The sequence below is a fragment of the Dipodomys spectabilis genome, unplaced genomic scaffold (assembly GCF_019054845.1).
Source record: "Dipodomys spectabilis isolate Male_0828 unplaced genomic scaffold, ASM1905484v1 ptg000145l, whole genome shotgun sequence".
Classification (NCBI taxonomy): Eukaryota; Metazoa; Chordata; class Mammalia; order Rodentia; family Heteromyidae; genus Dipodomys; species Dipodomys spectabilis.
In genome coordinates this window covers 4,778,057-4,796,777 of record NW_024870822.1, presented here as the reverse complement: position 1 = coordinate 4,796,777, position 18,721 = coordinate 4,778,057, and the positions used below count along the sequence as shown (strand labels likewise).

Below are 18,721 nucleotides of genomic sequence, written 5' to 3'. Positions count from 1 at the left end.
CCAAAAGGAATTCTACTTTTGCCATATAGCTTCAAACACTTTATTCTGAAAAATTTTAATTCAGAAAATGGAAAGAACTTCAGAGTTTACCCATATATTTTCCTATATATCTTTTTGTGGTACTGGGTTTTGAACTCAGGGCTTCATGCTTGCTTTACTTACTTGGCTGGTGCTTTACCACTTCAGCCATGCCTGCAGCTTGGCTTTTGGTTGGTTATTTAAGAGATGAAGTCTAGAGGACTTTTCTTTCCTGTCTAGTCTTGAATTACTATCCTCTGGATCTCAGCTAGGATTGCATGTGTGAGCCAGTGGTTCCTGGTGTCATTTTAGTACAAATCTTGTGTGTGTGTGTGTGTGTGTGTGTGTGTGTGTGCATGCATGTGCATGTGTGCATGCGTGCTAGTCCTTGGGCTTCAACTCAGAGCCTTAGCACTGTCTCTGAGCTTTTTTCTCAAGGCTAGCTCTCTATTCCTTGAGCCACAACACCACTTCCCATTTTTTTTTTTTTTTACTAGTCAATTAGAGATAATAGTTTCAAGAACTTTCCTGCCCTGGCTGTATTTGAACCATGATCCCCAGATCTCAGTCTCTTGAATAGTTAGGATTACAGATGTGAGCCAACAGCACCTTGCTGCTATTTATCTTTTTATAACAGGTTGTTCTATATATGTTCTAATAATCCAGTAGTTATTAATTTTTTAATGTATCTGAGTAAGTTGAAGACATCAGTGTACTTTACCTCTAAACCCTGAGCATACAATTAAGAATCCAAAATGCAATTTAGCTTGTAAGATGCTATTTACAGAATGAAATAAACAAATGTCAGGTGTATTATTCCACAGAGTTCAATAACCATATATACCAGTGAGTCTTAAGCCCTTATGAATACACCAAAGATAGTCATAGCCCTAACTGTTACAGTTTCTTCATGCTCTTTCCTGGTTATTCCCCTGACCCTCACACACAGTTGCCCTAGGAAACCACTGATTTATGTACTATTTTGTATAATAAGGCTTCTTTCAGACAGCAAAAATGTTGGAAGGCCCATTCATGTTGTGATATATATCACAAGCTGTCCTTTTTGTGCTGAGTAGTATTTCCTTATATGAGTTGATCATATGTATGTTGATTGTATATAAGTTTAGCATATGTGTGTGTGTGTGTGTGTGTGTGTTTCCTTATATATATTTGTCCTGTTGCTGAACACCTGAGCTATTTTCAGCTTTTGGCCATTCTAAGTGGAGTTCATATGGAAATGCTTACATCAGTCATTTTATCTACTTATGCTTTTATTCTTCTAACGAAATGTCTGGCTGATGGCACATGGATGTGATCCCAGCTCTAGGGATAGAGGCAGGGAGATCACAAGTTTAAGCCAGCTGCTACATTGGAGGATCCTGTCTCAAAATCCAAAACAAAAACTGAAATAAACAGAAAATTCCTTAGGAGTGGATTTATTTGGTATGGGGCAAGTGACTGTTTTAGGAGAAACTGCTCGCCTCTTTTCCAATGTGGTTGTATCTTTTCATACTCATACCAGCAGTAGGAAACTTCTAGATGTGTGTTAGATTTTATTTTCCTCAGCCAGGTGATTAGGAAGTCATCTTTCCCCAGAGATGTAACTTGCATTATATTGGGGATGAAAGATAATGAGCATCTCTTGACATGCTTATAGATGCTGTAGATGCTGTTCCTTTGTAGTATCTGCTAATAAGTCTTTTTCCCTTTCAAAAATCAGAGTGTTTACCTTTCAATTGTTAATTTAGAGCCTGCATTTTAAACTAAATTGTGTGTGGGCAAAGTACTGTAGTAATAGCTCCCAGTATATGCAGTAGTGTAGATGTTTTAGAAATTTATTTCTCTATTTCGTGGTGGCCCAATATAGGGAGATTGCAGAATTTAGTCTATCCGTGTCTAGGAAGCCATATATCCTATATTGTCTAAAATATATATTCCATAGTCACTGGAATTGATTGAACCATTTTCTTGTGATATAACGATGGGCTGGCATCACCTCTTTTTAAAAACATGACCTTTTTACTTCCCAACATTAAAATATTTCTGTTGCTCTTTCACTGGACTGTGAGTACTTCAAAATTTGGAACTGTGGGAGGATATTTTGTTACCTCTTCCTTTAAGAAGCAGATACTGGGCTTGGAGGCGTGGCTCAGTTGGTAGAGTGCCAGCCAATGGGCGAAAGCAACAGGTAAACTGAGTTCGAGTCTTAAAATAAAAAAGAAGCAGATGCTGAGTGTTAGGCTGGATGGATCGTCCTCTGGACCCAGAGCATCAGTCAGTATGAGTGCAACTCATTGGGTATCTCCTGTGGACAGATAGTGTTGATGACAAGTGAATTGAACAATTAAATCTTTATAGCGTTAATTATTGGGCATTGAGTCCAGTTCATGGACATGACTTGGGATCCACCTAAAAATCTCTCTCTTTTTCTCAAGATACATTGGCAGGAGAGGAACAGTACTCCAGCCATCCTTATTCACTTCGAATGGAACCTAAACCCTTGCCTACTGCTTAGAGGGTGTGAACTATTCACTGGGGTCCATTCATTTCATAAGCAGCCTCTGATCCTCTTTGGTCACACTGGAGAATCTGAACTTTTCAAGTCTAACCCTTACTCCCTGGGAGAAATTGGGTCTTAGCCTGTCCATCTTGTGAGCAAGTTATCTATATGAGGGTCTGTGCTTCTCAGGGTAACTCTGAAAAGAAGGATGTTGTGGTTACACTGCCAGTGTTCAGGATGGAGAGGGAATTCACTCTTCTTATGCACGGGCATGTATTTCTCATGGGAAATACCTAGGAGTGGATTTGCACAGCCATAGTGTGTAACTAGCCAGACACTGAGAGGGAAGGAGTCCTTCCCGGCTCTTATTTCTTCTACTCCTTAGCCAATGCCTTCCTAGATCATGCTGTACATTTTTTCTAGGTGAGAAAGGAGAGACTGACTTTGAGATGTAAAATAACCGAATATAAATTTATGTTTGCTTTTGTATTTGCTTACATAAAGAGAGTAAATGGGGTCTTTTCCATTTGTGGATCACTTGCCCTTTTTTATTTTCTATTTTTTGGTGCCAACACTGGGGCTTGAACTTAAGGCCAGGTTGTTTTCCCTTAGGTTTGTGTTCCTCCTGCCCACCCCGCCCGCCCCGCCCCGCCCTGCCCCGCCCCGCCCCGCCCCGCCCCGCCCCGCCCAGCTCGTGCTCTATCATTTGAGCCATACTTCTACTTTCAGCTTTTTTTTGTTGGTTAATTGGAGATAAGACTCTTAGGGACTTTTCTTCGTGGGCTGGCTTTGAATTAGATCTCAACTTCCTGAATAGCTAGATTACAGGTGTGAGCCATCGGCATTCAATTTGTCCTTTATTTTTTTGATCTTTCTTTCCAAACTCTATTTCTTGTCTTTTGGAAAGATTGCAAGACTAAGCCAAGTCTTTGGGCTGACAGACTTACTTATGACAGTTGCAAGACAGAGAAAATTCTCTTTTGCAATAGCTATCATTTTGTGCAGTTGAAAGGCATTATATGTTATAATCTATAGGGCTATTCCAAATACTTCTAATTATTGAAAACCATAACAATGTTTTGGTGATTTCTGGCTGAAAACTTTGAAGTTGAGAGACAGTGAAAGAAAGGGAGAGGGAGAGGGAAAAAAGAGAGAGAAAGAGAGAGAGAGGTAGATTTAATCTGGGCTTATAATAGCTCTATGAGCAAGGAGTCTGACACTTATTATTTTCCTTAGAAAGTATTATTTTACTTATTATTTTGTAACAAAGTGATCCACTATTGATCTTCCTGGGACTCCTTGGAATCACTTTTAATTTTCTTCTGTCTTTTATTTTCATCACTATGCAGTTAGACATGAAGGACAGGCAATACTTTCTACTTTATTATTAGCTTGAGGCCTGTGAAAGTTGTCAGAATCTTGTGTCAAACCTTAATAAGGGTAAGAATAATAATGTGATCACAAGGTACTGAAGGAGGGGATCTCAGAAATGTGTGCCTGCTAACAAGAGGTACGTACAAAAGATTTTGTTTTTAGAGCTGTGGGTTTTTTTTTTTTTTTTTTTTTTTTTTTTAAAAACAAGGGGCCTTGTGGCCTTACACAGAAGCTACTTAATTCTACAATTGTCTGCATAACCTTGGTCAGCGCCACCCTTGATAGTTGCCCTTGAACACCTTGCTAGTAATCAGAATTATTACTCAAAATAATTCATGCAGTCCCCCTCACTTTGCCTCTGTAACTTTCCCTTGCCCCTGTCCCCTTGGAAAACATCCATGGTTCCTATGACATGCCTGTGCCTTGTTGTGGTGCTCCCGGCTTATTTCCAAATAGATGGGAGTGTTCATGGATGAGCCCCTCCCTTCCCCCCCCTCTCCCCAACCCAGTTTGACCGGCCGGTTGCAGATAGCATGCTTTGGAGATGGCTTTCAGTGCCTTGATTTGTCTGAAGTATTGCCATTTATATTCTTTATCAAGAACATAGCTTCATTTTTTTCTTATCCTGTTAGATTTTAATTTTGTCTATGATATATTGTTTAGCATTTTATTGAATATCTTATTTATTAAGTGCCTGTGGTGGTCTATATAGACCAATATAGGCAATGAGTAAAATAGAATGAAAGCTTATTTTTGCCTATTTAGAGTTCCTAACATATTGATTTATAAACAAGGCATCTGTTGACCAAGACAAGGTCAATTTATGAGATATCTAAGTGATATAAGACTATGCTAGTGAGAAAGTCTTAACTTATGACCTTGAAGGCATAGACTCCTTCCTTCCCCTCCACCCCCCTCTTCTTTTTTTAAAAATTAGCTATTCAAGAAAGGATCTCATTGTGACATTTTCATGCATGTATATACAGTATATTCCGCTTAATCCTGCCCTGCTCTATCACTCTGGATTTTTCCTTTTTTTTTTTTTTTTTTTTTAAAGAAATGTCCAAGTTGTCCTCACACTTTACAATCCTTTTGCCTGAGACAATTGAGTGCTGTGATTACAGGCATTTACCACCACACCCAAACCTAACTCTCAATCTTGAAGAGAATCAAAGCAAAGTCTCAGCTTGTGGAATTCATTTATTTATTTTGTATTTGAGAAACCCTCTATTGCATTCTCTGTAGAATGTGTTAAGATAGAAGAAGAAAGCAAAAAAGAAAGAAAGGAAGGAAGGAAGAAAGAGAGCAGAAGAGAGAAAAAGAAAGAGGCACACCAAATGATCCAGAATTGGGAATTACATGGCTAACACGGAAGCTATGATCTATCCCATTATCTGCTGATAAGCTCTCTGGACAGGACCTAGCATTGATCTTACCTCCACAGTTGACTAATACCTGTTTTGTATAGTGCTAAACTCTTACTCTTGATGAAACATGTTCGTGTAAGAATAGTAGAATAGAGCCTGGTTGATTTCATATGTAGGTATTATTAGCATTGTTGAAACATTGCATTATTTTCTCTCCCTTGCTTCAATCATTCTCATACTTCTCCAATTAAACTTTTTCCTTTGCCTGTTCATTACAAAAACTCTTTATTATGGAAAATGCCAATCCAGTATTGAAGGAAAAAGGCTAGCACTTCTAAGTGCCTGTCCCTCAGCCTCAGTAACAATCTTGTTTTTTTCCTGTCTCACATTCTCCTTCCATTTTTCTGAAGCAGATTCAAGATAGGGTATCGCCTCATGCTAACCTTGTGTATCACCAAAGGATGAGAAATACTTCATAATACCACTGTCACACCTAAAAACATCTCAGTTTCCCGATTGTCTCTGTGAGGAAGATGACCGTTGCAGGTCTACACTGATCCCCAGAAAGACCTGAGCAGCTGGTGTGAACCTTGCCAATGAAGTGGGCTTTATGCTGAGCACTTGCTCTCCTGAGACAGAGTAGGGCATGGTTCAGATGAGCCTGAGTGGGCATCAGGCACAACTAGTAGCCAGAAAGATGTCAACAGGTCAGCCTGGTAACGTACAGATGCTACTTTTCTGGAGAGAGCTCTTAAGGAGATCTAGTTTTTTTCTATCTTTAAAATATTTTATTTCTAAAAAAAAAAAGCTAGTGATCTTTTACTGAATTAAAGAAACAAAAAGATCAAAGTTGAAGAGAATTTCTTAGCCAGTTCAACCTCTGTGTACTTACCATATTCAGTGAATAGCCATCACCATTTAAATGGGATTAATAATATTTATCTCACAAGATTATTGGAGGGCTTAAGTGAGAGAACCCACCCATTTATTTTAGTAAACTTTATTGCCTGTTGATATTATTATTATTATTATTATTGCAGTGCTAGGGGTTGAAACTAGGACCTCACACAAACTAGGCAAGTGTTCTAAGGCTGAACAACAGCTTCCTATGTTGCATTATTTCTTCTCCCTCCATCCCTCCCTTTCTCTCCTTCCTTCTATCTTCTGTCCCTCCCTCCTGCCTTCCCTCTCTTTCTCCCTTCCTCGTTTCCAGCTTTCTTCTCTCTTCCTTCCTTTTCTTTCTTCAAGCACCAGTACTGAGGCTTGAACTCAAGATCTCTTGTTCTCACTTGGCTGGCATGCTACCACTTGAGCTACACCTCCACTTCCAGCTTTTTGCTGGTTAATTAGAGGTAACAGTCTCACAGACTTTTCTGCCTGGGCTGGTTTTGAAGTATAATCTTCAGATGTCAGCCTTCGGAGTAGCTAGGAATACTGGTGTGAGCCAACAACCAGCACCTGGCTGTTACAATGTTTTAATCTCAACAAATGTACCATCTTTCTCCTACATGCTAATGAATACTCCTTCTTTTGGTTTAGGCTAGTTACTTTTACCTGATGCCACCCTAAACATTCCTGAGTCAAGGCATTTTTGCCTTTCCAGTCTTTATCCACTGTTGTCTTTTCTGTGCTGCTGACTTCTAAAGCTTTCCTGCCATACTTGTTCTTAAGGCAAATTCCATATGCATGAGCATATATGAGGAAAGCGATTATAATTTAGGACAATTGACTTTTTAGGGTAGGGAAGTGATGAGATTCTGAGTGCTCCCTTGAATTGAAAAGCACAAGTTTTCATTTTCTAACAAGACTGAGGACCAATGGCGGCACATCCAGCATTCCCACTCTAGGATCCCATGTTTGCTGTCATTGGGAACGACCAGATATACTGTACTTTATTTACCTGTTTATTCATTCTTTTAACCTACTCTGCTTCAGCCTGCTTTGAACATGGGTTATATTCTTGACCATGCCACCCTGACCCTTCAGTCACAAGGGAACATGATATGTTTCCTAGTGGCAGCTCCTTCCTTGCATTACAAGCAGTCTGAAGAAGGCCAAGATATTGCAAAGTGAAACTGGAATTGGGAACCGCTGACTTGGAGCTGTGGGATGATCCATTGTGTAAATGATACCTCAACCTCATTAGCTATTTTTGCAAGCATCTTGGTATCTGCTTTCATACTCTTATAATTTTAATGCGTGTGTGTGTGTGTGTGTGTGTGTGTGTGTGTGAGAGAGAGAGAGAGAGAGAGAGAGAGAGAGAGAGAGATGAGAATAGATATATGGAGAGATGTCTCTGTGTGGTGACAAAGCATCTGGAGAGTAGACAGGTTCAACTTGTCCCGCTTCATTTATTGAAGTTTGACTCATCCCATAGGCCAGTAATTCTCAATTCCAGCTTCACTTTGGAACCACCCAGAAGCTTGAGAATATCCTGGCCTTCACCCAAACTGCATTATATCAGAAATTCCCATAGGGCTGATCCAACCATCTGGAGCTTAAAAAACCTCCTGGATGATTTCTATGTACAGTGAAAGTTGAAAACCAGGTTTTAGGTTTGAAGTAAAGGGGAATGTAGGTGGTTTTGGTCTTTATTTGTCTGATTTTTTTTTTTTTTACATGAGATGGAAAAATGAAAGTATATAGAGTCACCTGTATTAACAACATACATATCTTCAGAGGAGAATGATGTAATTGTGCTAATTGTCTTCTTTCACTTTTGAACTTGGAAAAGTTGCTACCCTACTGGCCCAGGGATCTGGGTGACAGGGTGCTTTTGCTGTTTTTGCTATCAAGTTGCTTTTTTTTTTCCATTTCCCTTTTTTATTTTATTTTATTTTTATTTTTTATTGTAAAGATACTGTACAGAGGGGTTACAATTACATGAGTAAGGTAATGAGTACATTTCCTATCCAGCATTGCTACCCCCTCCTTTGTTTTTCCCCTACTATCCCTTCCCTCCCATCTCTTTCACTTTTAAAAATATATATTGTTATTGTAAAGGTGATGTACAGAAGTGTTGCAGTTATATAAGTCAGGTAATGAGTACATTTCTTTTTGAACAGCGTTACCTCATCCCTCATTTTCTTCCAGTTTTTTCTCTGACCCCCTCCCCAACATTTCCTATCCAGCATTGTTACCTCCTCCTTTGCTTTTCCCTAACTATCATTTTATATGATCATATATCCATAACTATTGAACCTATGTGATTCTCTCCTAAGAATATCCGCCTTTATCAAGTTGTCTTCTCATACCCACTAAAGTGATGACGAGTGTGTGCTGAGCCTGTGGCCTGCATTACCTATATTAAACTCTTCTAATTTATATCTTAACTCTGAGGGATAGTTCTGTCTGTTTTGAAGGTGAAAATTTGAGACTGAGAAATAAATAGCCTGTGAGGACTGCGTAGTGGAGGGTGGGCAGAGCTGGAACTTGAATCTAGTATTTGATCCCAGCACTTACGGTTTCTCCTTGGTTCTGGTTGGCCTCTACCCTGATAGTGCCCCTCTCTCCCCCACCCCCAACTTTGGATGATGGGAATTGAACTCAGAGTCTCCTGCTCACTATGCAGGTGCTCCGCCATTTGAGCCATATCTCCTAGTCCTTTTGCCTAGAGATAGGGTCTCACTCTTTTTCCTGGAGTTTGCATCAGACTATAATCCTCCTACCTCTCTCTGCTGAGCTTCTGGGATTACTGGCCTGTATCACCACACCCAACTCTGGCCTCTTCCCACTTTGATATGAAAATACCTTTACTGGGCAAGGAGGATTTATTCTAAGATTTTTTTTATTCATTGTCTTGGACTTTTATAATTTTGTTGTTGTTGTTGTTACAGTGTGCTAGATAAAGAACATAGAGCCTCTTTCATGCTTCAAGGGCATTCTGCCACTGAGCTACATCTTCTAGCTGAGGAGTTTATAGTTTTTTAAATATCTGTTCCTTATTCTATCATCTTCTAGAGGAGAGGCAAGCATTAACTTTGTGCTAATATGTGGGCCAAATATGGATGGAGAAGGGAAGTTATATATTGACCCAAGGGGTAACTGAAAATGGAAACTGGGGAATTGAAAACGAAGTCTTTATTAGTAAAATAAAATGTCTCATCTCAGAGACATTTTAGAACATAAATGCTATAATCCATTTTCCAGAAACAAGTCATAAGTAGTGATAATGAAAGCCATTGGCTTTTGCTTTCATTGAAAAGAGAACCTTCAAATAGCAGGTCCATGCTTGAGAGCAATAAATGCACAGGGCCTAGACGTGTGCGGTGTGACAATGTCCATGTAAATGCAGAGTGAAGTCTCTGCCAGCAAAGCGCTGGTGATTTGTCTTCTCACTGTTAGTTCAGACCTTCAGTGCTAAGTGCATATGGCCCTTTTGGGAGTGCTATCTGTCCAGGGGTTCATGTGACCCTTTAGAGTAGGCATTGTGCTAGGCAGAAGGCAATTATGCCATCTCTTTGCTCCTAGACTACATGTCTTAGCAGGTTCCTGTTGACATTTGTCAAGCACTTCTGAGAGCATGTTTTATAGGTTTCAGTACTTGGAGCACAGGAAATTAAGAGAGTTAGAAAGAAGATGTAACAATTACATAGAGATGCGCTCTGTGATGATGTAAGTTAATTCTGGGTTGTACTGACGGTCCTGCACACTCTTCCTTGTGTGTTACTGTAGAAACCCGAAGTCCTGACCACTGGAAGTGGCAATCCAATTGGAGACAAACTTAATATTATGACTGCAGGGCCTCGAGGGCCTCTTCTGGTTCAGGATGTGATTTTCACTGATGAAATGGCACATTTCGATAGAGAGAGAATTCCTGAGAGAGTCGTGCATGCCAAAGGAGCAGGTGAGAGCTTTGTCCTTCAATCACAAAAGAATGTTGTCAGAACATTTGGGCTAAAACTATTTCCGAAAGGATTATATGATATATAGTGGAAGTGCTAAATCTCCATTCTTGGGAAAAAGGAATAGATAGAGGAATAAAAAAAACTAAATGACAAGGATTTTTCTGGGTTTGATACACACACACACACACACACACACACACACACACACACACACACACAGAGACACACACACACACACACACACACACACACCTACCTTTCAGCCAGGCATGGAGGTGCATACCTGCAATTCTAGTGATCAGGAGGCAAAAGCAGGGTGATTGAGAGTTGAGGCTATCCTGAGCTGCACAAGAGGGGGACTTAGGTCATTGATAGAATGCTTGCTGAGTAGGTGCAAGATCCTGGGTTTGATTCCCAGCATCTCCTTCTCCTCCTCTTAAAAAAAAAAAAAAAAAGAAAGAAAGAAAGAAAAAAAGCTGGGTGCTGGTGGCTCACATCTGTAATCCTAGCTACTCAGGAAGCTGAGATCTGAGGATCACAGTTCAAAGCCAGCCCGGGCAGGAAAGTCTGTGAGACTCTTATCTCCAATTAACCACCAGAAAACCAAAAGTGGCACTGTGGCTCAAGTGGTAGGGTGCTAGCCTTGAGCTGAAGAGCTCAGGGTCAGCACCCAGGCCCAGAGTTCAAGCCCCACGACAGACCAAAAAAAAAAAAAAGAAGATCCCAGTAACCTTCCATTTCTTCTATCATATAAAAGTACAAACAAAGATAAAGATACATAGGCTGTAATTACAACTGGATTTAAATGAGGGAAAATTGGAGCATAGTTGGGTTACACTTGTGGGTTTGTGGTGACTTTTTCCTTCTCGTCTAGTCTAAAAGCTGATCATGAGTCTAGGATGGAGACAGAAGACAAGAATAGTATTTAAAAGAAATCTAAAAATTCATAGCTGGGAAATGATATGATCCTAGCTACTCAGGAAGCTGAGATGTGAGGATCCTTGTTGAAAGCCAGTCTTGGCAGGAAAGTCAGTGAGACTCCTCAACTAACCAGCAAAAAGTTGGAAGTGGAATTGTGGCTCAAGTAGTAGAGTGTCAGCCTTGAGCTAAAAAGCTAAGGAATAGTACCAGGCCCTGAGGTCAAGCCCTAGAACTGTCATACATGCACACACCATCACACACACACACACACACACACACACACACAGATGCACACACAAATGAAAGAAAGGAAGAAAGAAAGCTAAAAAATACGAAAAAGTTTTGATAAAAGGAAGAAAAAGTGTTTTTCTTAGTCTGTACTTATATACTATCATATACACACACATGAAAAATAAAAGGGAAAGAAAGAAGAAAGCTAAAAATTAAATAGGAAAAAGCTTTGTCAAAAGGAAGAAAAAGTGTTTTTATTTAATTTAATTTTTTTAGTGTGCCTTGGACTTTCTAATTTTCTCCCTAGATGATGAATTTTATTCTTCCCAACCTTCCTGTGTGTCTTCCATCATGACTTGAGATACTGTTCATGGTGTGGTTTGGTAAAGTGTTCGCTTCTTCTTCTTCTTTGCCTATATTTTCTTCTTTCCTCTCTGTTTTCTTCTCTCCCAGTCCCTCCCTGTACTTCAAGTCCCTCCGATATCTATGTCCTCAGGTCAAGAGTTGTGGTACTCTTTTGTTTTGTTTTGTTTTTCGCCAGAGAAAACTGGAACCAGGCAGACTGTCATCACTCAGAAATCTGGCAGACTGAAGCAGTCCATGTGTGCTGCTCTTTTTGAGCACAAAATAATGGTTGAACTTTGCATTTTGCTTTTGTGTTTGTATGTCTTTCGTCATATTAGATGTTCCCAGAGGCTAGTACTAATCCATCAGTCCTGTTACCAAATGTCTGTTGAGGGCCTGATGGCCTGAGTAATAGTCTCATAGTGAGAGTTTCTCTGTTTTTCTCATCAGGTGCTTTTGGCTACTTTGAGGTCACACATGACATCACCAGATACTGCAAGGCCAAGGTGTTTGAGCATATTGGGAAGAGGACTCCCATTGCCGTCCGATTCTCAACTGTTGGTAAGTAGGTTGGTTTACATAAATGGTGCTGCTGAACTCACTCTGTGCTTTATTTTGGGCATTTGTAACTTAGTTTCAAGAATAACTTTGTAGGAAACGGGAAATAAGAACTCCAAATTTTAGCAGGTAGGAAAAAATATTTGGAGATGGAGAAGAAATTGCTTCTGTTTGTTAAAGTTTTAGGAAATCACCCTTAAGCAGAGGCTAATCCTGCAATTCGGTGACATTTACAAGAACTTTCCAGAAGTGGTTGCCTTAAAGGGGAGCATGGAGTGGAGATATAGTATTCAATCACCATGTAACAGTTGCTTTTACTCGGAAATTGTACATATATATTTATATATAAATACGTATATAAATACATATGTAAAACATTTATGTCTACTTTGCTAGCTGGGATCATTGCATCTCAGAAGGCTTACGTGATTTCTCTCATGTTACAGAGCTAGTAAGTTTTTGAATCTATCATACTATAGCTCAACATGTCACAGTTTCTGAGTAATTAGGTTTCTGTGTCAGGTTCTGTGCATTAAAAAGTACTGTGGAATGTAAAAATAAATGAGATTAGCCAGGCACCAGTGGCTCATGCTTAAAATCCTAGCTACTCAGGAGGCTGAGATCTGAGGACTGTGGTGCAAAGTCAGCCCTGGGCAAAAAAGCCAGAAGTGGAAGTATGGCTTAAGTGATAGAGCACAGCCTTGAGTGAAAAAGCTGAGGGCTAGCACCCGGCTCCTGCATTCCAGCCCCACACTGATGTAAAAATAAATAAACAAATAAACAAATACACATAAGATAAGAATGAACCTGTATTTTAACTAATTTTCTTAATATTACCTTCACAGTTTTGACAATTTGCTTTCAAGATAATTCACTGCCTTAATCTTATAATTATTCTCTTCCCTATTTTAATGATAAGATAATGTTACCAAGTTATTTTATGTCCAATAGATAATCTTTTTAACAGTTGTGAGATATGCCCTGTTATTACTCTAAATTAGTTATTTTGTTTGATGTAAAGACCAAAATTAGCTGGTTGCTTGTGGAAAAGTTGCCCTAGGCATTTAAATACCTAATTTACTTCTATAAAATAGATTGGACTGGATAGTTATAATGAATGACTTTGATTCTTGGATGCAAAGTCCAGTGGCTTGTGCTTCATGTTCCTGCTTGAATCTTCCAGCTGGAGAGTCTGGCTCAGCTGACACAGTTCGTGACCCTCGTGGCTTTGCAGTGAAGTTTTATACAGAGGATGGAAACTGGGATCTTGTTGGAAATAACACCCCCATTTTCTTCATCAGGGATGCCATCTTGGTGGGTGATAGAATATGTTGTGCTCTACAAGTTTATTTGAATTGATCTAAAGTTTGAGGATAAACTGAGGGAAAAGTAGAATGAAGAGAATTTGGGTTGTTTGGACTGCCCTTTTAAATCTATTTGTCTGAACTTAATATCTTTTCATAAAATAAATTAATAGTTATCACAATTATCACAGATTTGCCCTGGAGACAGAAAGGCAGAGAGAGAGGGAGAGAGAGAGAGAAAGAGAGAGAGAGAGAGAGAGAGAGAGAGAGAGAGAGAGAGAGAGAGAGAGAGAGAGAATGATTTTCTTTAAAGGGATACTTTGAATGTATTTGAAATACTTTAGGATATCTGAGGTACTACTTTTATATATTGAGTAAATATATTGAGTAGACCTTGTTAGCTTAAAACACTAGGACTAGCTGAACACTGGTGGCTCATACTTGTATTCTTGGTTACTCAGGAGGCTGAGATCTGAAGATGGAGGTTCAAAGCCATCTAGGGTACGACAAGTCATGAGACTCTAATCTCTAATTAACCACTGAAAAGCCTGAAGTGGAGAGGTGTCTCCAATGTTAGAGTGCAAGCCTTAGGCAAAACAGCTAAAGGATAGCATACAGGTTCTTGAGTTCAAATCCTAGGGCTATGTTATTCAGAATTATAATCCATAAAGGAACAATAGACAATGTATCCTATAAGACACTGCTAAATAATTCCTCTAAACTTAGATTTTGGATTCTCTCTCTCTATTTAGTTTCCATCCTTCATTCATAGCCAGAAGAGAAATCCTCAGACACACCTGAAGGATCCTGACATGGTCTGGGATTTCTGGAGCCTACGCCCTGAGTCTTTGCATCAGGTGAGGAACACTTCCAGCTTTCAATTTATTATAAAATATCCACTGGGATGTGATTGTTAGTAGGCCTTATGATGTGCTTTCCAGTTTAGGCTGTTATATTTGAATTGGTTTCTGACTTTCCTTTGGGGATACTTCCTCAGATTTCTGATTATGAAGTGTTTTATAATGACTGATGTTTTTCATTCATAAGGTTTAAATGAGGATACTAGAAACCTGGAAACATTGCTGGAATATGTAGCCATATTAAAGATTAAACTTTCTAGTCTCAGTAAAGCTATATATTAGGAAATGAGGGAAAAGTAGTACCAAACTGGTTGGGTACTAAAATACAATTTGAATAACAAGTTAGGCTGTTTTTCGGATTAGTTTCAGCTTTCTTTCTTAGAATTTTGAGTCATGATGTTAATGATTTATGTTTCATCACGCTTTAAAATTCTTTTGTGTATTGCTTGTTGTAGATGCAATAATCATGGTAACTCTTCCCAGGGAAATTCCTGGTATATTGTTCCTGGTCTTTAAGGGATTTTCTAGAAATGGAGGAATGTTTTAAAAACATAGGATGTTTTGATTTAGATCGAAAGGAGTTCAGGCTTTGTATCTCTGTTCCTTAGGTTTCTTTCTTGTTCAGTGACCGAGGGATTCCAGATGGGCATCGGCACATGAATGGATATGGATCACATACTTTCAAGCTGGTTAATGCCAATAGAGAGGCAGTTTACTGCAAATTCCATTACAAGGTATATATTGCCTATGGGGCAGAGGGCACAAGGTTCCTACTACCCACTTCCCCTTACTTTTTTTGAAGAACTGAATAGAGATGAAGATTTTTCCCACCTTTCTCTTACATCCACTGGTAAGGATGTATAATGTAGATAGACTTGATCAGCACCATGAATGTATTATTGATCCCTCCCCCATCTCCTCCTATGCCATAGTTCTTTTAAGCAAAAACAAAAGGCATAACAAAAGGCAGAGTACAGGGGTGGAGAGATATTAGCTGAGCACAATTTCAGCAGTTCATTTGATCAGTTATGAAACAGAATTTAAATAATAGTTTCAGCATTCCAGTGTATATCTCAAGCAAATGAAATCAGTATGTTTAAGAGACGTGTGTACTCAATGGACACACAATAAACACATTTACAACAGCCGAGAATAGAAGTGATATAACTGTCTATCCAGCTACTGAGTAGTTTGAGAATGTGGTTCATATACAACACAATAAAATTTAGCTACAGGAAAAAAAGAGTCTTATCATTATGTTAACATGGCTGAACTAGTGACCACTGTGTTAGGGAACTAAGCCAGGTACAGAAGGACACACACTGCACGATCTCTCTATGTGGAATATGAAGATTGATCTCACAAAAGTTAGCAGTAGACTGGTAATAAGAGGCTGCGGAGAGAAGAGTGGAGGAAGGGATGGGAAAGATAAGTTACAGTTAGACAAAAGGAGCCAGAAGTTGTAGTGTGCTCATGGTACAGTATAAGTGATAACCTGTAGGTTACCACTGTATAATAGATATCTCAAGCTAGAAGAAAGGATTTTGAATATTTCACCATAGAGAAGTGACAAATGTTGAGCTAAATATGCTTAACTTGTTTATATAATGGATATATATATACAACTATCACGTTACCCAATTAATTTGCAGAAACTTTTCTGTTTTTCTATGTCTGTTAAATTTAATTAAAAATTACTTCATGAAGCAAAGGAAAGTCCTTTAGGTTTATCAATCTTTTGATTATTTTTAAAGTATTTGATTTCCTGATTCAAAGAGTGAAGACTATAAAACTTAAGATATTGAACATACTAAGGGTAAGAGATGTCTAATTTAAGCATGAAATGTGTAGATAGAATTTGCTTGATGTTCAAAAGAATCAGGATGAGGAAGTAGGACTTCTTATTAATAAATTTATTGCTATTAGTTTGAACAACAGAAATATTATCATAAGACAAGTTCATTCTCTGGGTAGTATTACTTATAATACTTCAATAAATTTTGGTTAAGAGTTCAAGCCCCAGGACTGGAAAAAAATTGTTTTTTATAACTTGGCCAATAAGTTTCAATTTGAGCTTCTTTCTTTTCATTCTGTAGACTGATCAGGGCATTAAAAACCTCTCTGTTGAAGATGCAGCAAGACTTTCCCAGGAAGATCCTGACTATGGCCTTCGAGATCTTTTCAATGCCATTGCTAAAGGCAACTATCCCTCCTGGACTTTCTACATCCAGGTCATGACCTTTAAGCAGGCAGAAACTTTTCCATTTAATCCATTTGATCTCACCAAGGTAAGTTAGAAACAACTATATTCTTCTTTTTTGTGTTTTTGTTTTTTTCATTTTCAAAGAAGCATTTATTTACTCACAGGGCCCATGCTGCAGGCTCCTGAGGCACAGCCCATTGCTCACTAGACAGCCCAAGTTGCAGAAAGTAGACAGTCCATGATAGTGGAAGAATTGCTGGCGGAGGGCACTGTACTTGTGGTCTTTCTCTTGCAGCTGGCGGTAGGGGTTGGGGCCCTGCTGGCTGCCGGGTACCTCCCTGCCCAAGCCCCACTCCTTTTCCATGGCCTGCAGGGCCCACATGGCAGTCGTGATGTGGGGCTCCAGCCAGCGGGCATTGATGGTGGCCAAAGTGAGGCTTAGGAGTAGCAGGCAGAGCTGGCTGGCCTCCCAGAATGTAAGCTCAACCCAGGCACGCTGAGGAGCCAAGATGTGAAGATTGGTGAAGGCACAGCCCATGGAGATGTAAAAATAGAAAGGGAAGAACTTGCTTTGCACAAGGCTGAAGGTATGTCAAGGAAGGTTTCGGGAGAGCAGGAAGCCTGAGGCGAAGGTCACCCAGATTTGCATGCCCCAGGCACCTGGCAAGACCAGTACATGGATCACCTTAATCAGACCTCCTGGGTCCCCACCATCTTCCAGCTTGCAGCCCTGGATGCCTAAGGCGGAGCCAATCTGGGTCGCAGGGGACCAGATCACCAGGACTCAGTAGCTCAGGGCAGTGCTTCCCTGAGAACCACAATTATTTAATTCTTAAAGTCTTATCTGAACTAATTAAAAAATAATTCCACTTAAGTGTCCACAGTGGTGAGGCGCTCATAGATAAGTGGTTGTTTCTGGTAGCTTCTGAATGAGCGGCCTCCAAGTATCTTGTTCCCATGCTTCTAGTCAGAAAGCTCACTGGAATCATGTCAGTGGCTTTATTTATTGCTAATGGCACAGAGTTCATTTTCTTCTTTGGAAAGATGATACTGGGGAATTGAAATTGGGATCTCATGCTTGCTAGACAGGTGCTTTACCACTTGAGTGATACTCCCAGCTCTCTTTGCGTTAGTTATTTTTCAGAAAGTGTCTTGCATTTTTTTGCCCTTGTTAGCCTGGCTCGATATCCTTCCACCTACACCTCTATGGAGCATCTGAGATGACAGACATATGCTACCACACTGCTTTTATTCTTGTGGTTAGGATGGGTTTTTTGAACCATGATCCTCCTAATCTCTGTCTCCCACCTGGCCCGAAGGGAATGAATTTTGAAAAGCTGATGAATTTTTGCTCTGGGGGAGTGCCAATATTTACCACTTACTGTTGTGAAAGATTCAGCTGATGATTTTGCTTAATATTCTTAGCATGTTTTGGAGGCTAACAGTTATTTGCACTGGCCTGATTATATTTGAAAGCTGGTGTTTTATGGGTCCCTTTAATGTCCCTCAGTTGTCTGATAACAGTAACTATGGCATTATTTTTAGATTTGGCCTCACCATGACTACCCTCTTATCCCAGTTGGCAAACTGGTCTTAAACCGAAATCCAGTTAATTACTTTGCCGAGGTGGAGCAGATAGCATTTGACCCAAGCAACATGCCACCTGGTATTGAGCCCAGCCCTGACAAAATGCTGCAGGTAAGTGTGGTGGGCTGCAATGGTCTGATACTAAAACCACACACACACACACACACACACACACACACACACACACACACAATTACAGTGTGTAGTAATCTATGCAAGGAATTAACTAGAACATTCCTTTGTACCTGGGAACTTAGTTCCTGTAGGACTCACTTGGATGAGCCATCCTTAGATGGATTGTTCCTTGAATTAACCAGTGGCAAACCAAGTTCTGCAGTAAAATCCTTATAGATGTGAATGCATGAATATTTACTCTCCTGATTCTAACAAATTTTAATAATACAATAGAAATGTCTGAGGTATTCTTAGGTAAAAGCATGGTTTGTTCAGTGTATAATTGACGGAATAGTGCTATGTGATTATGGCACCTTGGTTAGTATACTTTATCCATTTTCTGTTCTGTGGAGATGCTTACATTTTTTCTGTCTATGAAAGCAGATCTATGGATAATATATATTTTCCCCTTAAGAGAATCAGGCTGGTCTA

At 39.5% G+C, this 18,721-nt stretch overlaps 2 protein-coding genes across 2 annotated transcripts in view; one reads left to right on the top strand and one right to left on the bottom strand.

Moving 5' to 3' along the window:
- Positions 1–18,721, top strand: part of Cat (catalase) — a 36,449-nt gene that overhangs the window by 1,678 nt on the left and 16,050 nt on the right. The window contains exons 2-8 of the mRNA XM_042691348.1: positions 9,934–10,105; positions 12,054–12,164; positions 13,345–13,475; positions 14,218–14,322; positions 14,934–15,059; positions 16,422–16,613; positions 18,074–18,226. Of these exons, the coding sequence (XP_042547282.1) occupies positions 9,934–10,105; positions 12,054–12,164; positions 13,345–13,475; positions 14,218–14,322; positions 14,934–15,059; positions 16,422–16,613; positions 18,074–18,226 (990 nt within the window). The remainder of the gene's footprint in view (positions 1–9,933; positions 10,106–12,053; positions 12,165–13,344; positions 13,476–14,217; positions 14,323–14,933; positions 15,060–16,421; positions 16,614–18,073; positions 18,227–18,721) is intronic.
- Positions 16,622–18,066, bottom strand: LOC122117623 (transmembrane protein 205-like). Its single transcript, XM_042691349.1, has one exon. It carries the CDS (start codon positions 17,064–17,066, stop codon positions 16,683–16,685), a length of 384 nt encoding a protein of 127 aa, XP_042547283.1. The 5' UTR covers positions 17,067–18,066; the 3' UTR covers positions 16,622–16,682.